Consider the following 18,758-nt stretch of genomic DNA (forward strand, 5'->3'; position numbering starts at 1 on the left):
GTCCGGAGGTCGCCAGACGATGGACGGACGAATGTGGACAGAAAACTGCCGGATTCACATCCGACGGTTGGGATGTTGCCAGGTGGCCTCGCTAGGGACAATTTATAATATATTATAATATATTAAATATATATAATGTGTTTTTTCGTCCGGGACGAATTTAGGGACGAAAATGCGTCCCGGGAGGACTGGACGGGACGAAATATACCCTTCTTTCTTACAACTTTCTTTGTTCTTTCTAACTCTCTCTCTCTCTCTCTCGCCATGGCGGGAGAGGGCGCTTCCAATCCCTACGTATCTTCTCAAGCGGCGCCGCCAATCTTCGTGGACACTAGCCTTGGAACCCACGTCGCGCTCGTGGTCTCTCCCGAAGAAACCGTGGCCGATTTCAAGAGTAAAACCTTCATTTGATCTTTCTGTTTGTGGTTCTGTGGTGTTCTTTTTCTGCGAAGTTTTCTGTGTTGAATTTCGCATTCTTCTCTTTCAGCGGATTTCAGTTGGATGGTGGTAATTGTTTGAAGTGGAGGAGTTCAATCATGGACAGAAGAATTTATCTGACGGATTTCTTTTGTTTCTCTATTTATTTCTTTTTACTTTTCAATGTCTTGCTCTTGTCATTTTATTCAATCTGATTGTGACTCTCGTTTCAGGAAAAGTCTGCATTGAGCACGCAGCTGGCTTCCCCAGTTTTGGAGATGTCTCCGTCTTGTCCCTTAAGGTTAATATTCTTATTCAGAAATGCCAACAGTGGTTAAAAATTTGTAGTTTTTTTGTTCTTTGGCAATCTCTTTCACTCTGAAGCTCATCTTTTTTATTCTAAGTGTTAATTAATGATATGTGTTGATCATAGGTGCGGCGCAGAGCCATCTACTATCACCTCTCAGATTCCATGTTGGTTAAAACTGCATTCAATGGAATCAGAGGGACTTGGTTTCTTCAAATGGATATGGCCCCTGTTACTGATTCTGGGAAAAAACTCTCTACAGATGGGATAAATCTTGAAGTCAATACGCATCAACATTCAACATCTCTTCCTATTCAAAATGCTGAGCATCGAATTCAACAATCAGTTCTTGTTTCTCCGCCTGAACCCGAGTGTATGAGAGATTCAGAGGGAGGAGGGGATCCTGGAAAGAAGTCAGCTTCTGAAGTACTAAATAGTCAACTTGAGCACTCTCATGCACTTATTCCTTCATCGTCTGCACGCCCTACTGTGATTCCTCCTGTAGATAGTAGAGATGAAATTTCAAGAGAAAGGTCATCGTTAGATGGTGAAGTTCTTAATGATGTCTTGTGTGAAGGAGAAAGTTTACAGAATGAAGATGAGGCTGTTGGAAAACGGCTAGATGCCGAAACGGAAGCAAGACTAATCATCCCCAATAATGATGAGATTTCTGGTGATGTCCAGTGTGAAGGAGAAGAGTTGAAAAATGAAGATGGGGCTGCCGGCAAGCGGTTAAATACTGAAACTGAAACTGGAATGAGACATCGCTGTGATGGGGAGATTCTTGCTGATGCCCAGTTTAAGGAAGACGAGCTACAGAAAGGAGAGAGTAAAATTGGAAATCAATTGGATGTGGATTCTGACATATTGCAAGGCCAACTCTCCAAAGATTCTGCCAATGAGGACAAGATGAAGAGTGGTAATTCTACAGTCACTAGATTAGAAGCAGGAGAGGGCATTCCTATTGACGTACATAGTGAGGGGCAAGAGTTGCAGAATGAAGATAGGGATATTGGAAGTCAATCTTCTCTGATTTTTGAAGGCCAACCCTGTAAAGATGACCCTGGGAAGGAGAAGATGAAGAGTGGCGATTCCAGAATTACTGAAGATCCCTATAATGAAAAGAAAAGAAAGCATAAACAACACAAATCAGCTCACAAGACACGTGGCATTGACCAACTGGGAATCTTGGGTGAGCTCTGCAGCCAGCTTCTACATGATGACTCTCCGTCGCTGCAAGATCCTCAGGTGGAGAAGAAAAAGAAGAAAAGAAAGGGGAGAAAAGAAGGGGATGAACTCCACACTGAAATAGATCTTCCCCATTCTTCTAGGGCAGGCTCTGAACTTGAGCCTTCCAAGCTAGAATTGGGGAAAAAGGATTTTTTATCCAAAGATGCGGCTCTAAAGAACAATCCCAGTCAGATCACAGTGGAATCAATCAATGAAAAGGAATCCAAGGATGTAGTGACCAATGATCACCTGGATTTTGCTTCTGACGTTACTCTTTCAAGAGGAAGGAAGAAGAGTAAACATGAAGACAAGAAGGTTAAAACCCATAACCCTTCTGGGTCTGTTGCTTCCAAGAATCCAGAAAAAAAATTTGAGGCACAAGGAGGAACTAATATGTGTGAAGCTCCCAAAGTGGGGGCTTTGATGCAAGTCAAGCATGATGCTTCAAATGAGGGTAATACCCTAATTTCTGTTGAGAGTGAGCCAATAAAACCTGATTCATCTATACTTCATACTGAAATGGATCCTCCCTGTTCTTCGAAGATAGGTTCTGAACTTGAACTTTCCAAGATGGAATTAGGGAAAAAAGATTTTTTCTCCAAAGAAGAGGCCCTACAGAACAATCCCAGTCACATCACGGTGGAATCGATCAATGAAAAGGATATCAAGGACTTACTACACAATGATCACATGGATTTAGATTCTGACGCCACCCTTTCCAAAGGAAGGAAAAAGAGTAAACGTAAAGACAAGAAAGTTAAAACCCTTAATCCTTCTGGGTCTGAAGCTGCTAAAGATTCAGAAAAAGAAATCGAGGCGCAAGAAGGAAAAAATATGGATGAAGCTTCCAAAGTGGTGAGTTTGATGCAATCCGAGCGTGGTGCTTCAAATCACAGCAAAATGCTAAATGCTATAGGGAATGAGCCGCTAAAATCTGATCCATCTATCCTACAGCCCGAGACAGTTACAGTAGAACAAACTGCAGCAGTATTCCCATCAACCAAAGCATCAGGCAAGACATCAAAGCATAGCAAGAAAAAGTCATCTAAGGTTGAACCATCTGTTTCTGATTCATCACACTTAATAGAAAATTTCGTTGTTCATTCTAATGTTCTTTCTGTTAAGGATATGTCTAATGCCACAGATGCTATGAAGCAAACTTTATCCAGAAAAGATGATGAAATGGAATCGGACAGGAGAAATTCTGTGAGAAAAAGCAAACGACTAAGCAGCAAGAAGCCAGCTGGTACTCCCCAAAAAAATGACAAAAGTGAAGAGATATCTGAAACTGGTCATTTTTTAAAGCAGAATACTTCAGCAATTGACCATATGAAAAAGAAAGATTCAAATACCAGGTCAGAGAAGTCAGCTGTAAGGCAGGAATCTATAGATGATGTCAAACGGAAGCTGGCCAGAAGCTTTGAACAAGAAAAGACCACTTTACCAGCTCCATCGAGCGACACCACAGAAGATGAATCTTTTCAAAATAATGGGCATTATCGCATTTCTGTGAGAAAAGCTCCTGTAAAGAAATCAAATAAGGTCATCAAAAAGTCTGATCAAGAGGATATATTTCATAATACATGTGATGATACCTTTGGAAACTTCAGTTCTTCAAGCTCTGATGATCAACTTGAAGCAAACAACAATAAATCCCTCAACGCCAAAGGTGGTACCAACCAAACTATGGTGATCAGAGGACCAAAGTCTCCGAAGTTGGCTGCCCATTCAGGTAGTAATTATATTATACTTATCCGTTACTTTATGGTTAATAATATGCCTGAATTCCAATGATTATTCTCAGCCTTCTTCCAAAGGCTTTAATGAGTTGTATCCTGCGACTTCCATTTTTTTGGCTACCTTGCATCCATCGTTCCTTAATCCTATGGAGCTCGGTATGAAAAGATGGCACCAATTTCTTTTTTCCTTCTTAAGCCCCTCTACCGGAATGTACTATTTCTTCAAACCTTGTTTTTCAAAAAAAAAAAATTATTTCTTCAAACCTCTCGGAGGAGATTTCTTCTATCTGCGGATATTTTCAAGCAACAATGTTTATCATTGTGGATCACGAACTAGTTCCTTTAGGTCAAATTTTTTCAGCTCTGGAAAAAGGTTTAGAGTTGATGTTCATACAATTTGGAGAATTTTCCCTTTATCTACTTTGAGTCATAAGAAGAATTTCATTTGCTTTTTTTTCTCCAAAATTTGTTATTTGACACAGAACTCAGGCCTCTAGCTTCCGGTTTTCCAGGGGGTTCAATATCAACTGCTGAGACCAGTGGAGATGAGATTGATCAATCCAAGTAAGTAGTCATTATACCTTTTATGTAAGTTAAGGACCTTTTATCTACTTTTAAACTTTGTTTTGTATAGTTTAGCAAAGTTTTTACCCACTGGTTTTGTTGATCACTCGTCAACTTCATTCAGGTTAACAGATTTATTATTCCTACCATGTGTTAGAACTTTCTCTGTGCATGCCACTTTCTCAGTAATTGTGTGAAACATTCTGGTACAAACCCCAAACCCATTAATTGGTATTTTATCATTGTAGCCCACTAGGGGTATTAAAGTATTTCGCTTCATGCATCTTTCCCTATAAATAGGGTAGCTCTCCCTTTTGGATGGCAGACAAGAAAAAAAGACGAGAATTGCAATTACGATCTCTTTCTCTCTCTGTTTGTCATTTTCTTTCAGTCATCTTCTTTAGTTTTCTTTCACTCAACCCCTTCCTTGATAGGAAACTGTATCAACAAAATACTTCTTTTATTCTGTAATTCCAATTCATTTTTCAATAAAAAAACAACAACCTTAAAAATTCTCTAAAACATGAGGAAATAATTATACTGCTCTAGCCTTGTTCTTGATCAACTAAGAATTTTCTACTCCCAGGGCATTCAGACCATCATAATTGTTTTGCTTGTTTTTTTTATGCCACAGGGCATCAAACACGTCGAAAAAGCGGATCGCGTTGAGCGTACTTCTGAGAGGATCTCATAGCTATAGGAAGGCTAAACTAAATGTTTCAGCATCCCAAGCTGATGATGTTGACTTTGTTCCTGAAACTCAACCAGAATCCTAAACAACTTTTGTCCTAAATGAGTAAAACAGCTCAGTTTCAGATCCAAGAATTCCAAATGCTCAAGCTTGAGCTCTTGTGAAGCAAGTTGCCAAAAGCAACCAAGAGTTGAAGATCAATTTTTTACTTAATTTTTTTGTTTTTAACTGTTCTTGAGGAGAAATCTCTTGTTGGAGGTGAAATAGGGCACATGTTCATCTTATTTGTTAGCTCCCTGTTTATATAATGATGCATTCAGCTATATTACAGTTTTTATCCATGTTGGTTTATTCAGTGGATCTACTTGCAAAATTTTGGAATTATTTAGATGCCCATCTGTATTTTCCGAGGTCTTAAAGCAAGATTATATCTCTTTTAAACCACGTACGGATGATCCGATCACGGTTGTTGAGAGGTTGCACAGGTTTGCGGTGTGGTTCAAATTTTCAACTGCCCTTCGCTGAACACAGAGAGCATTTGACTCTCACCTCCCCCCGGTGCATGGGGTCGGGCCAGTGTCAATGGGCAGTTTTATCAGTTATTTAATAAAAAATAAGAAAAATTTGTCCCAACAAGGATCATGTGGCTTGTTTGATTTGGGGCAGTGGGTGGTTCAGAATTCTGCCGGATTGCATTGCACACCGGCCCATGGGTTAGGGGAGAATTTCACACTGCACCTCGTGCCCATCCCGAAAACCACAGAAGACATTGATTCTTTCTGGATATCTTATTGACATACTGAACATCGATGCTGTGAGTAATTAAGTCATTTTGGAGATATAATTGAGAAATGACATGCCAAATCCAATTTGTTGAATAAATAATCTTATCTTGAAATAGAATACAACACCTAAATTATCATCATTCATTGGCCAAATACTCATTAGTTCCATCTATTCATTGTTCACACAAACTTACACACTGATTACTTAATTATATGCTTTTGTTCACCACAGAATCTTATCATCAATAAACAGAAACAAGAACTTATAAACTCTAAAAGTAAATTCAAAATATATTATATACTAGAAGTCATAATTTAATAAAGTGGACGATATGAATTTCTTTTGACTCTAGTTCTAATAGAATATCTAGTTCATCTATAATTATACATGGGTAATATGACTAATAATAAAATTAAATTAGCTGTAAAATGGCAAAAAACTGGATAATATAGAAAATAGACATGTATCAAATGTGCCATTCTAGAGTGTTACTGTATGGACGTTTACTTTTTTATTTTTATTTTGGGGAGTCCCAGATTTTCTCTTCAATGTGTCTGCAATCAGCTTACTGGACCCGGTAATTCATTGTCTTTAACGTCACCTATGTCTGTTCGATGGTATAGAAATTTTCATTTATCCAGAAAAATATGCACTCTTTTCATTTGGTTGCTAGGTTTTTTTCAGAATTTTAAATTATTATATAATTATTTTCCAGTAAATATTTTCAATTCATGGTTTCACTATAATTTTTTTTGCCATGAAAATTTGAGTTAAAACTTGCAGAAGAGATTTGAATATTATGGAATTATTAACAGATGAATTGAACTAGAGGATATTTAAATAAATTACCCTATTTTATTTAAAGAGAGAACCAGATTTAACTCTTTCTTGAGTCTGCTATCAGCTTACTGAACCAGGTAGATTATTAACTCGAATCTTATCTCTAGTTAGTATGTGTCTACAATTTCAAAAATACTTCCTTCCTAATTACCAATTTGTCTTCCTGATTATCTGATTTTAATTATACCATGGTGTCATTATACTTTTGTATCATAAAAAAGGCTTAAAATGACGTGAAGATGTCATTATCTTAAATGGCATGAGATCAAGATTCTTGAATTATTAAGCTAGCATACCGTGTAATGCAAATTCTTCATATTTTTGGTGAGATAAAGCTGATAATTGGTTATCTGTTTTTTGAAGAAATATATCATTTCTCAAGAATCGGGGTTTCTCTGAAGCTTTTTATGTTATTTTTCTTGAACCATATAGCCATAATTTATCATGTTGACTGGTTTGCTAATCAAGTAATCAATTCTACTTGCTCTCTTAAACCACATTAAAATTAGCTGATCCTTCTGAACTTAGCATTTTTGCTTTTCCCTGTTTGTTCCACTAAATACCACCTGGTGTTCTTCTCATTCATGAAAATGTTTTCATGTCCCACTTTTCTTTTCTCTCATAAGCATTTTCATGAAAGCAAATTACTCTGCCGATCTATTATTAGCAGAGCACAACACATAGATACACTAAGGGATCAGAAATTAGGTCTAAAAACGAAGGATTATGACATATCTTTTAGAAGAGTATAAACCTTCAAGATACATAAGGTAGTTTGATCTTTCACAAATTTACAAGGATGTGATTTCACATTTGTCATTATTGGAGGATGTGTTGATTGTTTCTAAAAAACATAGTGTAGTCTCTCGGAATTGGAAAATGGATTGTTCAATTCAAAAACTATCATAACCCTTAGTATTTTAATTTAAAAATATGTATGAGAAACATCTATTTTCAGCGTTATAAGGATGCTCACAAATACTAGAATTAGAATATTATATATTATATTATAAACTTAACTATCAGCCAGATTTCCACATGATAATTCATCAATCTCAGGAACAATATATGTGTTGTACTTATATTTGAATTCAGAATTATCTCATATTTAATTCAAATATATATAATATATGTAAAGTACAAGATTTGAGAATAGGACTAACCTTGGGTGCCTTTTTGTCCCCAAGACTAGGAATTCTGCATCTTCAAGTGATACGATTCAAGTCAATAAAAAAACTACATGCACCTATTTGGATCTTGTTCTTTCTATTAATGTGAAACTCACAATTCATAAAAATATCGGAGACAAAGAACTATAATGATTCATATATGGATAGGTTCATCCAAGAAATAAAATCTTAGCTTGATAATTATTTACTTGGACATTACTCCTTTTCATAAGGTGTTTGGGTGATTTCTCCTTCCCAAGTTTACCTGTTGAATAATTAATAACTATGTATATATATCACAAGCATCACAATGATTAACTCACACTTTCCTGCACTGATTTATCTTAGAAACTAATTTATGTTTATTTTCCATAAATATTTCATAATACTTATTTATGATCCATTATACTCCATATATCTAAATCATCGACAAAGTTAATTTATCAAAATCATGGTCTAATAAAAATTTCATTGAAAAAATAATGTTTGACTTTAAAAATATTAATAAGATTTTTTTATTAAGTCATTATAGATAATTTATAAGTAAAATACTTGCAGATGATTATTCTCAAATTTATAGTTTTAGAATAAAAATGAAATTAAATAAGTTATACATTTTTATTAATCAAAACATATAAATATATTGATGTTGCTCAAAATTAATCTATATTTGAAAATTTAAAGTGTATAACTATGTAAAAGTGATCTTAAAAAATTTAGCAATCTTTTTATCAGATGTTAATCATTTTTTTGTTTTTTTTTTCTTGTGCATCAATATTTTTAGAATGGAATGGAATTCCCGTTGCAGAAATTCATTAGGGAGATATTATAAGATTGAGGCTCTGGATGGGATAGTTATACGGTGGGTTAACCAGAGAAACCTGTGTAAAACTTTGCAATAGTAAAGCTTTGATGTCAGGCCCATAAGTTAGTAAAATTAGCCCTAACTGGGCCGTGATGATCTAACATATATGATGCTTTCCTAATTGAAAGCTTTAGATCACTTTCACTTGACTTGAAGTTGCATAAGAGGGTCAAATTGGACTTGAATGACACCAAAGCTTTAGGGTTTTTGACATATTTTCTAGGAATTGAAGTTGCATATTCAAAATCGGGGATTTTACTCACTCAACATAAGTATATCCTGGATTTACTAAAGGAAACAGGAAAATTGGACTGCAGACCGTCGGCTACTCCAGTCGATGTCAATGTGAAGTTAAAGGCAGAACAGCATGACAAAGATGCCCCAATCGACAAGTCATCATTTCAAAGTCTCATTGGTAGGTTGCTTTATCTGAACCACACAAGGCCAGACAGCTTTTGCTGTGAATTCCCTCAGCCAGTTCATGAACGACCCACGAGAGTCACATCAAGGAGCAGCAGATCGGATTCTGTCCTACCTCAAGGGTTCTATTGGACAAGGCCTATTGGAACTTGTTGATGGCCCTAGAGTCGCAACACATGCGCCAAGTCCCGTCTTGCTTGGGCGCGAGTAAGGCTGGTACGGCGCACGGGCTAAGGCTCTCCCTGATCAATCCTTTGGAGAGCAGCTCCTTCACCTGCTCGTGCAATTCCTCGTACTTGATCGGGTCCATCCGGTAGTGAGGTAGATTTGGGAGAGATGCTCTCGGAACTAAGTCTATCGCATGTTGGATGTTCCTCAGTGGAGGAAGCTCACAAGGGAGCTCGGCAGGAAATACGTCTACAAATTTTGCTACTATCGGGGACACCTCAGGGTCCTTGGGCTCCGTCTCCTTTGGTGCTGATGAAGGTGAAATGGCGAGTGCGAAGCTGACCGGTAATGTGTCTTCTACGGGCTCTAGGCCTCGCCTAAATATGCACCCATTTGTGACGACCGGTGTTGGAGGTGGGGCCTCCTGTCCGGTAGTAGGTGCTGGCTGGGGGGTGTGGGCACTGGTCGAGGGGTACCATATAAGGCGCCTACCCCCATAGGTAAACGAGCATGTGTTCGCTCGTCCTGCTAGTTGGATGTCATGGTCAAACAACCATGGTCGTCCAAGAATGATACTACCAATTTTCATTGGTAGTACGTCACAGAGCACCTGCTCGTCATACGTGCTCATCTTCAAAGGAACATGGCACTACATCCGTACTGGGAGGGTGGATGCGTCGATCCAAGACACGTTGTACGGCGTCGGGTGTGGTACCAACGTGAGTCCTCAACTTGTGGGGGGGTGTTAGATCATCACGGCCCAGTTAGGGCTAATTTTACTAACTTATGGGCCTGAAGCCATGTACGTGTAATAGACTAATCCTAGGGATCTAATGGAAAAACTAACCTAAAATGGATTTAAATAAAGGCCCAATAAGGATCCATTAATGGCCCACTAAGAACCCATTAAGGGCCCAATAGTGAGGGCCCCATTTAGGGAATATATTAGGTCCATTAAGGACCTAATATATGCTGGGCCTGATTTATATCAGGACCAGCCTCCAACAGCTATAAATATAGCTGTTGGATGTCCTTTTTTTTGAAAAAGGAATCTTTTCTGCAGCTTTTTCCAACGTTCAGTTTTTGACCGTTGGACAAAAGCATTAACACCTCTCTCTCTATGTGAAAATTTGTATAAAAGGGGCATCTGTTCAGTAATAAAGTTAGTTCATTTTTTGCCCCAATTTTTTCTATCTCTTCTCCACATTCTCAGAAATTATCTCTGCAGTCCACTATCTCATCTTTTCCTTCAATTTATTACAATATATAATCAAATAGAAGTAATGTCAGTCTTCACCTTATCCCCTATTGGCAGGTTTTTGTGGTTGGTATATGTTTATGTGCCTTGGTCATATCAACCATTGTAAGATCAACATTTTTGTAATTGTGTGATTGATTTATGTGATTCGAGAATTTCCACTGCGTGAATACAGTCATCATGTGAACTAATGAAATTTTCCTCACGGGCTGACATTGTAACTCCAATGGGAAGACAAAATACTCCATTAGGACTAGAAAATTAGCCTATTAAGTCTGGACTGGCCAACTGGGTGAAAATTATTTAAATTATTTATTTCTGATTTAGCCCTTTTTTTCTTCTAATCCTTTTCGAGCATTCATAACAATAAAATATAGATTTGTGAAACAAATTTTGGAACCAAATTGAGTTGCACCATTTAAGGGAAAGAACTAGACGCTGTCTTAACTTATTAGGGTTGGAGGATTAATATACTATTTGGGTGACCATGACCTACCGGTCAACAAAGTAAAAAAAACAGAGTTTCAAATAACTCAAAGTTCATTAAACTCCAGAAAGTTTCCTTCTAAGATAATAACTTGTATTTTAATACTCCCCTATTTTTAGTTTCGATATTTCATTCAAAATTCATTGTACAACCCCCAGAAACTAAGAGGCTGATCAAACTATGGATATTATTTTTTAATTAGAAAGCATCTGCAATGTGGTTAGTATTTTTTCTAGGAAGATCATGGTCAAACATTCTAAAAGATCTATGAGGAGAGAGTTCTAGAATGAGCTAGGAAAACCTTAGACCACACACTGTCGTTTTGTTTTTTGTGTGGTTTGGCGGAAGGAAACTTCTAGACAGAGAGAGATCTGAGAAGGGCATATGTGCAAATCTAGGATACAAGATGAATTTAAAAAAGTAGGGTCTCTGCAAATATCTGATATAAGTTGGATCTGCAAGGACATGTAAGCATATACTGAACTTTCAAGGTGGTTTCTGTACCTTTCCATCATTGAGAGAGAGAGGGGGAAGAGAGAGGAAGAGAAAGAGACAGAGAGGGGGAGAGAGAGAGGGAACGAGAGGAGAGAGAGCGAGAAAGAGAGAGGAAGAGAAAGAGACAGAGAGGGAGAGAGAGAGAGAGGGAGAACGAGAGGAGAGAGAGCGAGAAAGAGAGAGGGAGAGAGAGAGAGAGAGGAGAGCGAAAGAGAGAACGAGAGAACGAGAGAGAGAGGGAAAGAAAGAGGTAGAGAGAACGAGAGGAAGAGAGAGAGGGAGAGGGAAAGTGAGAACGGGAGAAGGAGAGAGAGAGAGAGAGGGAGAGAAAGAGGTAGAGAGAGAACGAGAGAGGAAGAGAGAGAGAGGGAGAGAGAGAAGGAAGGAAAGAGGTAGACAGAACGAGAGAGGAAGAGAGAGAGAGGGAGAGGGAAAGGGAGAACGAGAGAAGGAGAGAGAGGGAGGGTGAGAAAGAGGTAGAGAGAGAACGAGAGAGAGAGAGAGGGAGAGAGAGAGAGAGAGAAAGGGAGAACGAGAGAGGGGAGAGAGAAGGAGAACGAGAGAAGGAGAGAGAAAGAGATAAAGAGGGAGAACGAGAGGGGGAGAGAGAGAGAGAAAGAGATAACGAGGGAGAACGAGAGGGGGGGAGAGAGGGGGAGAACGAGAGAGGGAGAAAGAGAGATGGAGAAAGAGAGAGGGAGAGAGAGATGGAGAAAGAGCGAGGGAGAGAGAGAGAGAGAGAGAGAGAGTGAGAGAGGGAGTGAGAGAGAGAGAAGGAGAACGAGAGAGGAGGAGAGAGAGAGGAAGCGAGAGAGGGAGAAAGAGAGAAGGAGAGAGAAGGAGAGAGAAGGAGAGAGAAGGAGAGAGAGGGAGAGAGAGAGGGGGAGAGAGAAAGAGAAAGAGAGAGGGAGAGAGAGGGAGAGAAAGAGAGGGAGAGAGAGAGGGAGACAGAGAGAGAGAGAGAGAGAGGGAGAAAGAGAGAGAGAGAGAGAGAGAGAGAGAGAGAGAGAGAGCCCTACCATAGGTCACACGCTGCAGTTTTATTGTTTCTTAATTTTCAAGGTGGCCCATGAATGAGGGAGTCCTACATTCAATCTCAATCTATAATTTTGTTTCTTCTTTGGTGGTTTGACGGCAAGAAGCTTCTAGAGAGAGACACTCTCAGAAGGGCATTTCTGCAAACCTCCTCGACAAGAAGGGCATGCATGCAAACATATTTTCCACGATGGCCGCTGACAGAGACAAAGAGAAGAGTTTCTGTTCATCACACGATATAGTTTCAGACTTTCAGTTGATCTTTGATGGTCTGAGAGGCGCATTCCTGCAAACCTCCTCTCCAAGGACCTACACTAATATACTTAATCTTCAAGGTGGGCCCTGAGAGAGTGAGAGAACAGAGGAGATAGAGCGAGAGGAGAGAGGAGAGAGAGAGATAGGGGGAAGAGATGATAGAGAGAGGGAGAAGGGAGGAGAGAGATAGAGAAGAGAGGAGAGAGAGGGAGAAGGGAGGAGAGAGATAGAGAGGAGATGACATAGAGAAAGAGAAGGGAGGAAAGAGATAGAGAAAAGATGAGATAGAGAGGGAGAAGGGAGGAGAGAGATAGAGGGAGAAGGAAGGAGAGAGATAGAGAAGTGATGAAAGAGATAGAGGGAGAAGGGAGGAGAGAGATAAAGAAGTGATGAAAGAGATAGAGGGAGAAGGGAGGAGAGAGCTAGAGAAAGGAGGAGAGAGATAGAGAAGAGATGAGAGAGATAGAGGTAGAAGGGAGGAGAGAGAGCGGGAGAAGGGAGGCGAGAGAGAGGGAGAAGGGAGAAGAGAGGTAGAAGAGAGGAGAGAGAGGGAGAAATTGGGAGAGAGAGAGAGATAGGGAGAAATTGGGAGAGAGAGAGATAGGGAGAAATTGGGAGAGAGAGAGATAGGGAGAAATTGGGAGAGAGAGAGAGAGAGAGATAGGGAGAAATTGGGAGAGAGAGATAGGGAGAAATTGGGAGAGAGAGAGGGAGGGAGAAGGGAGGAGAGAGAGAGAGAGATTGAGAGGGAGAAGGGAGGAGAGAGAGAGAGAGAGAGAGAGAGAAGAGAGGTAGAAGAGAAGAGAGAAAGGGAGAAAGGGAGAAAGGGAGAAATTGGGGCATAAGAAGAAAGGTAGAAGAGAGGAGAGAAATGGAGAAAGAGAGAAATTGGGGCACAAAAAGAGAGGTAGAAGAGAGGAGAGAAAGGGAGAGGGGTAGAAATTGGGGCAGAAAGAGAGAGAGTAGAAAAAAGAGAAGAGAAGAGAGGAGAGAGAGAGAGAGAAGTGCGATAAGGGTGAGAGCCGGGAACCGCAAACATGAGGTCGATATCACCCCCCGTCCAATCTTGCAGATAAGGAGAGAATCTAAAACCCACAAGTCCATTGGCCTTCCTCCTCTCCCTCCTGCCCCGTCAGCTATATCTCCCTCTCCCCACCCTCTCTCCTCCCCCCCATCCTTCTCCCCTCTCCACCCTCCATGGCGGCCTCCCTCTCCACCATGGCCATGCTCAACGCCCGCTGCCTCGCCGTCAAGTCCTCCCTCTCCCCAAAGCTCCCCACTTTCCCCTCCTCCAAGCCCATCTCTCTCAAGAAGCAGGAGGCGACCCCAGCGGCGGTGGCAGCGGCGGCCGGCGCGGTCTTCTCGGCGCTGAGCGCGGCCGAGCCCGCCATGGCCGCGCAGCAGCTCGCCGAGCTCGCCGAAGGATCGGACAACCGCGGGCTTGCCCTGCTCATCCCCCTCGTCCCGGCCGTGCTGTGGGTGCTGTACAACATTCTTCAGCCGGCGTTGAACCAGCTGAACAGGATGAGGAGCGAGAAGGCGCTCGTCGCGGGGCTCGGCGTGGGCGCGGCGATGGCCGCGGCTGGGCTGCTGGCGCCGCCCGGCGCGGTCGCGGCTGCGGCCGCAGATGCGGCGGGGGACAACCGCGGGCTCGCGCTGCTCATCCCGCTCGTGCCCGCCGTGCTGTGGGTGCTGTACAACATCCTGCAGCCTGCTCTCAACCAGATCAACCGGATGCGGTCCGGCTAGAGAGAGACGGGGAGGAGAGAAGAGAGAGAGAGAGAGGGTGGCTTGGTGATGGAATATTTTGTGGGTGACCAAGTGTGGCTCTCTGTTTCTTGTCTGTAAATGGAAGAATTACCTTGAAAAACGATCACCCAGTGCGCAGATTATCATCATCCTAGATGTTTCTGTGTGCCGTTTATCATGAGAGAGAAGAGTGTGAGAGAAGAGCGAGAAAGTAGAGAGAGAGAGAGATAGAGAGAGAAAGAGAGAATACAAGGGTGAGAGATATGAGCGAGGGAGGGTGACTTGGTGATGGACTATTTTGTGGGTGATCAAGTGTAGCTCTCTGTTTCTTGTCTGTAAATGGAAGGTTACCTTGAAAAACGATCACCCAGTGCGCAGATTATCAACATCCGAGATGTTTTTGTGTGCCGTTTATCATGAGAGAGAAGGGTGGGGAGAGGAGCAAGAATCTAGAGAGAAAGAGAGAGAGAGAGAGGGTGACTTGGTGATGGATTATTCTTTGGGTGACGAAGTTTCCGCTTCTTGATATTGTGTCTGTGAATGGAAGCTTACAGTGAAAAACGACCACCTAGTGCAGATTATGAAGATTAGAGATGTTTCTCTTGTTTTCCTGTTTTGATATACAAACGGGTAATAGTTTATCATAAGCTATCGTTTAACCCTATTATACAAATTACACATTAGGTCTCTCTCTTCCCCCCCCCCTCTCCACAGATATTGATATGGACGTGGATAACTGCAGTTGTGTATCATGAGCTATCATTGAAACGCTACACGAAAATTGACCATTAGGTCTCGCTATACCCCCCCCTCTCTCTACAGATATTGACAAGGACTTGAATAACTTTAGTTGTGCATCATAAAAATTACACATTAGGTCTCTCTCTCTCCCCCCCCTTTACAGATATTGACAAGGACTTGAATAACTTTAGTTGTGCATCATGAAAATTACACATTAGGTCTTTCTCTCCCCCTCTCTACAGATATTGACAAGGTCTGGATTACATGTCATGAAAATTATACATTAGAATCGGCGCAAGACTCCTGTTGTTCTATCAATCCATCTTTCTGACAGATTGTATTATTTTAAAAGATAGGCTATCAAAGAACTAATTCTACCTGGAAATTATTGAGTTCAACTCAACATTGATACATAGTCGCCATCAGCTTCAGCCAATAAGACTTAACATATGATTAGACTTGTATGAAATGAATGTGTACCATATACTCGCTAAGATAATTAACGATCAAAATATAGATAGGATGAAAGATCGATGTCCAGGATTTAACATTTGATAGGAAAAAGGTAGACGGTTGGGATTACAATTTGGCAGGATTTTTACAACATAATATATTATAATACATAATAACCAATGAGTAGGACTATGATTGGCAGAGAAAAATGATTCATAATTGTCTTCACTCTGTATTTCTCTCTCTCTCCCTCTCTCTTTCTCTATCTCTCTCTCTAGTGGTACCTCTCTCCTTTTCTCTTCATTCTCCTGTTCTTTTCTTCTTTTATTCCCCTTGAATTCTTTACATAGTATTAGGGCATCACATTAAATCGTTTACACATAAATACAGCAAATCGTCAGAAAAAGCATGGGAAAAGATGGAAAATACATTCTGAAGCAGAAATCAGGCAGGAGGCATGGAACTTCATCAACAACTTCATACTATGAATAAAGGTATGGTTTCTACATTTGAATCTGTAAAATATTTTAGATCATTTACATAGTCTCTTGAGTCAGCAGGTCAGCAAGTTGGTGAAACTTCTATTATCTTCACTGTCTTAATAGGTCTAGGAACATAGCATGCCCGATTCATTGTTAGTTTAAAGGTGAATATTAACCATATGAAGTTTGAAGATATTATGATCAACAAGGTATAATTACAAGAATTTCAAAACTGGCAACCAATTGGTCAAAATGGTTCTCAAAGAACACCACCATCACTATCATAGATCAACAAGGTATAGGTCTAGGAACATAGCATGCCCGATTCATTGTTAGTTTAAAGGTGAATATTAACCATATGAAGTTTGAAGATATTATGATCAACAAGGTATAATTACAAGAATTTCAAAACTGGCAACCAATTGGTCAAAATGGTTCTCAAAGAACACCACCATCACTATCATATTTTCTGAAAACAGATGAAAATTGAGCATGTTATCCAGACAATGAAGCAACTCGTCCGTTGGACTTTTCAGACCAATGTGTGATAAACTTCCCTAAAATTTTTTTAAAAATGATCATCTTGAAAAGTATACAAAATATGGCAGGTTCAAAAATTTTATCTATCTGTTGTTCAAAATTACTGCATTTGATAGAAATATTTGTCTAAGATATTTTCTTCATGAGTTGAGAAACTAAAAATAAGAGTTGTAATTTGTCATTGTTGGATTTTGAGCTTAATCAATAATTTTTATAAATACACTTACTCGCTTAAATAGAAATATGAAGTGATGAGTAAGGATCATCTCCTTGGGGAATGCTAATTAAGAATCTAAAACTCTTTACGTGGTGAGTAACAAGATGAGATGGGACACTTATAGAATACAAGATAAGGGGACGACTGAAATGGAGAGATATGAAGAAGTAGATAATATTTATAGACTAATATGAATGACTAATATATGGGAGCTAGTAATATGAATGAGAAAGAGTGAGATGATGAATGAAGCGAGGATGACGAGATAATAAGATAAATAAATATGTGATCTTGAAGAGATTATTGAATGGGCGAGTGTAAGACAATGAAGACATAATAGTATATTAGTTTTAATATATAATAGAAAATTGAAGGGCGTCATATGATGGTATAGATTATTGGTTTAACCTGAAAATGATGAAGACGAGAAAACAAAGGCAAGTTCACTTACCCAAGGTCTTAACATTCTGCCAAGACCATGAAACTTTGCACATGCAGGTAACCTTGGACACTAAGAACAAACTTGTTGGATTTCTGATACTCACTCTCTTTCAATTAGCTGACATATGTAGGAAACAAGTATAAAGCTTATTTTTATAAATATCCATACCAATTTATATATTTGAGTACACAGATAGAAAGAGGGGAGATGACAAAGCTAACCTGAAAACTTCAGCTCAATTGGTCCTTTGCATTGTCAGATTTCAAAGTTTGAAGCTGGAGTAGTCTTGTTTGTTGATTTGATTAATATTCTCTCCACTCTTCAACATCATTGTGCTTCACTTTATTCGTTGATGGTTTCAAAATTTGATAATATTCATTAAAATAATCAGTTTCTGTTGTTATCGATCGTCCACTTAGAAGGTGAGACCTATCCTATGTGAAATAAGAGGAAAATAATATAAAGATATGTATTTGATATATGCATGTAGGGAACAACACACTTCATACATCACATCATTCATCACAGTGATAAGTGATAGCTTGACGGATGACATCGTGGTGATGGATCCCATTTTATAAGGGTGTGACAGTGACAGATGATGTGACAAAATTCTAATGATGGATGATGTGACGCTGACGGTGGGTCTCAAACAGGTAACGTGATGAAAAAACCATCATGGATGATGATGGTGTTAGATTTTGAAATGATGAGAGCGAGAGAGAGAATAGGGACAGAAACATAAAGGAGAATGATATAGAGAAAAGAGGGATATGAAGAGAAAATGAGGGAGAAATAGATAGAGATACCAAGAGCGAGAAAGAGAGACTGAGAGAGATATCGAGAAAGTAGAGGGAGAGGGAGAAAAAGAATGACAGAGAGAGAGAAATAGAGAGAGCGAGAGAGAAGAGGGACTGAGAGAGAGATAGAAAAAGAGATACCAAGAGAAAGAGAGAGGAGGGACTGAGAGAGAGAAAAAAAGAGTTACCAAGAGAGAGAGACGAGGAACTGAGATAGAGAGAGATACCAAGAGAGAGAGAAAGAAGAGGGAGAGGGAGAAAAAGAAAGACCAAGAGAGAGATAGAAAAAGAGATACCAAGAGAAAGAGAGAAGAGGGACCGAGAAAGAGAGAAAAAGACTTACCAAGAGAGAGAGAAGAGGGACCAAGAAAGAGAGAAAGAGACACAAAGAGAGAGAAGAGGGACCAAGAGAGAGAGAAAGAGACACCAAGAGAGAGGGAAAGAAGAGGGAGACACAGGGAGAGATACCAATAGAGGGAGAGAAGAGGGGGACACAAAGAGAGATACCAAGAGAGAGAGAGAGAGGAGGGAGAGAAAAAGAGATACCATGAGAGAGAGAGAGGGAGATATAGAGAGAAGAGGGAGAGAGACAGGATGGAGATACAGAG

At 39.9% G+C, this 18,758-nt stretch overlaps 2 protein-coding genes across 7 annotated transcripts; both read left to right on the forward strand.

Moving 5' to 3' along the window:
- Positions 1–246: 246 nt before the first annotated feature.
- Positions 247–5,303, forward strand: LOC144716011 (uncharacterized). Of its 6 annotated transcripts, none has more exons than XM_078591012.1 (6): positions 253–394; positions 488–507; positions 651–718; positions 851–3,686; positions 4,176–4,257; positions 4,892–5,303. In XM_078591012.1, the coding sequence occupies exons 4-6, from the start codon at positions 890–892 to the stop codon at positions 5,031–5,033; spliced, it is 3,021 nt and encodes a 1,006-aa protein (XP_078447138.1). In that variant the 5' UTR covers positions 253–394; positions 488–507; positions 651–718; positions 851–889; the 3' UTR covers positions 5,034–5,303. The 6 variants fall into 6 exon arrangements, with proteins under 6 accessions (XP_078447135.1, XP_078447136.1, XP_078447138.1 ...); XM_078591014.1 differs by having other exon boundaries at positions 987–3,686; XM_078591009.1 differs by lacking the exon at positions 488–507 and having other exon boundaries at positions 247–394.
- An 8,571-nt stretch (positions 5,304–13,874) lies between these two features.
- PSBY (photosystem II BY) lies at positions 13,875–14,624 on the forward strand. Its single transcript, XM_078591075.1, has one exon. The coding sequence runs from the start codon at positions 13,924–13,926 to the stop codon at positions 14,473–14,475; it is 552 nt and encodes a 183-aa protein (XP_078447201.1). The 5' UTR covers positions 13,875–13,923; the 3' UTR covers positions 14,476–14,624.
- Positions 14,625–18,758: the final 4,134 nt, after the last annotated feature.

This window comes from Wolffia australiana, chromosome 20 (assembly GCF_029677425.1).
Source record: "Wolffia australiana isolate 7733 chromosome 20, ASM2967742v1".
Lineage (NCBI taxonomy): Eukaryota > Viridiplantae > Streptophyta > Magnoliopsida > Alismatales > Araceae > Wolffia > Wolffia australiana.

Bases quoted from the DNA above. Each gene is read 5' to 3' on its own strand.
- LOC144716011 (XM_078591009.1), top strand. From the start codon at position 265: ATGGCGGGAGAGGGCGCTTCCAATCCCTACGTATCTTCTCAAGCGGCG. The intron at 395-650 runs GTAAAACCTTCA...CTCTCGTTTCAG, and splicing joins AACCGTGGCCGATTTCAAGA to GAAAAGTCTGCATTGAGCAC. The intron at 719-850 runs GTTAATATTCTT...TGTTGATCATAG, and splicing joins TCTCCGTCTTGTCCCTTAAG to GTGCGGCGCAGAGCCATCTA.
- PSBY (XM_078591075.1), top strand. From the start codon at position 13,924: ATGGCGGCCTCCCTCTCCACCATGGCCATGCTCAACGCCCGCTGCCTC.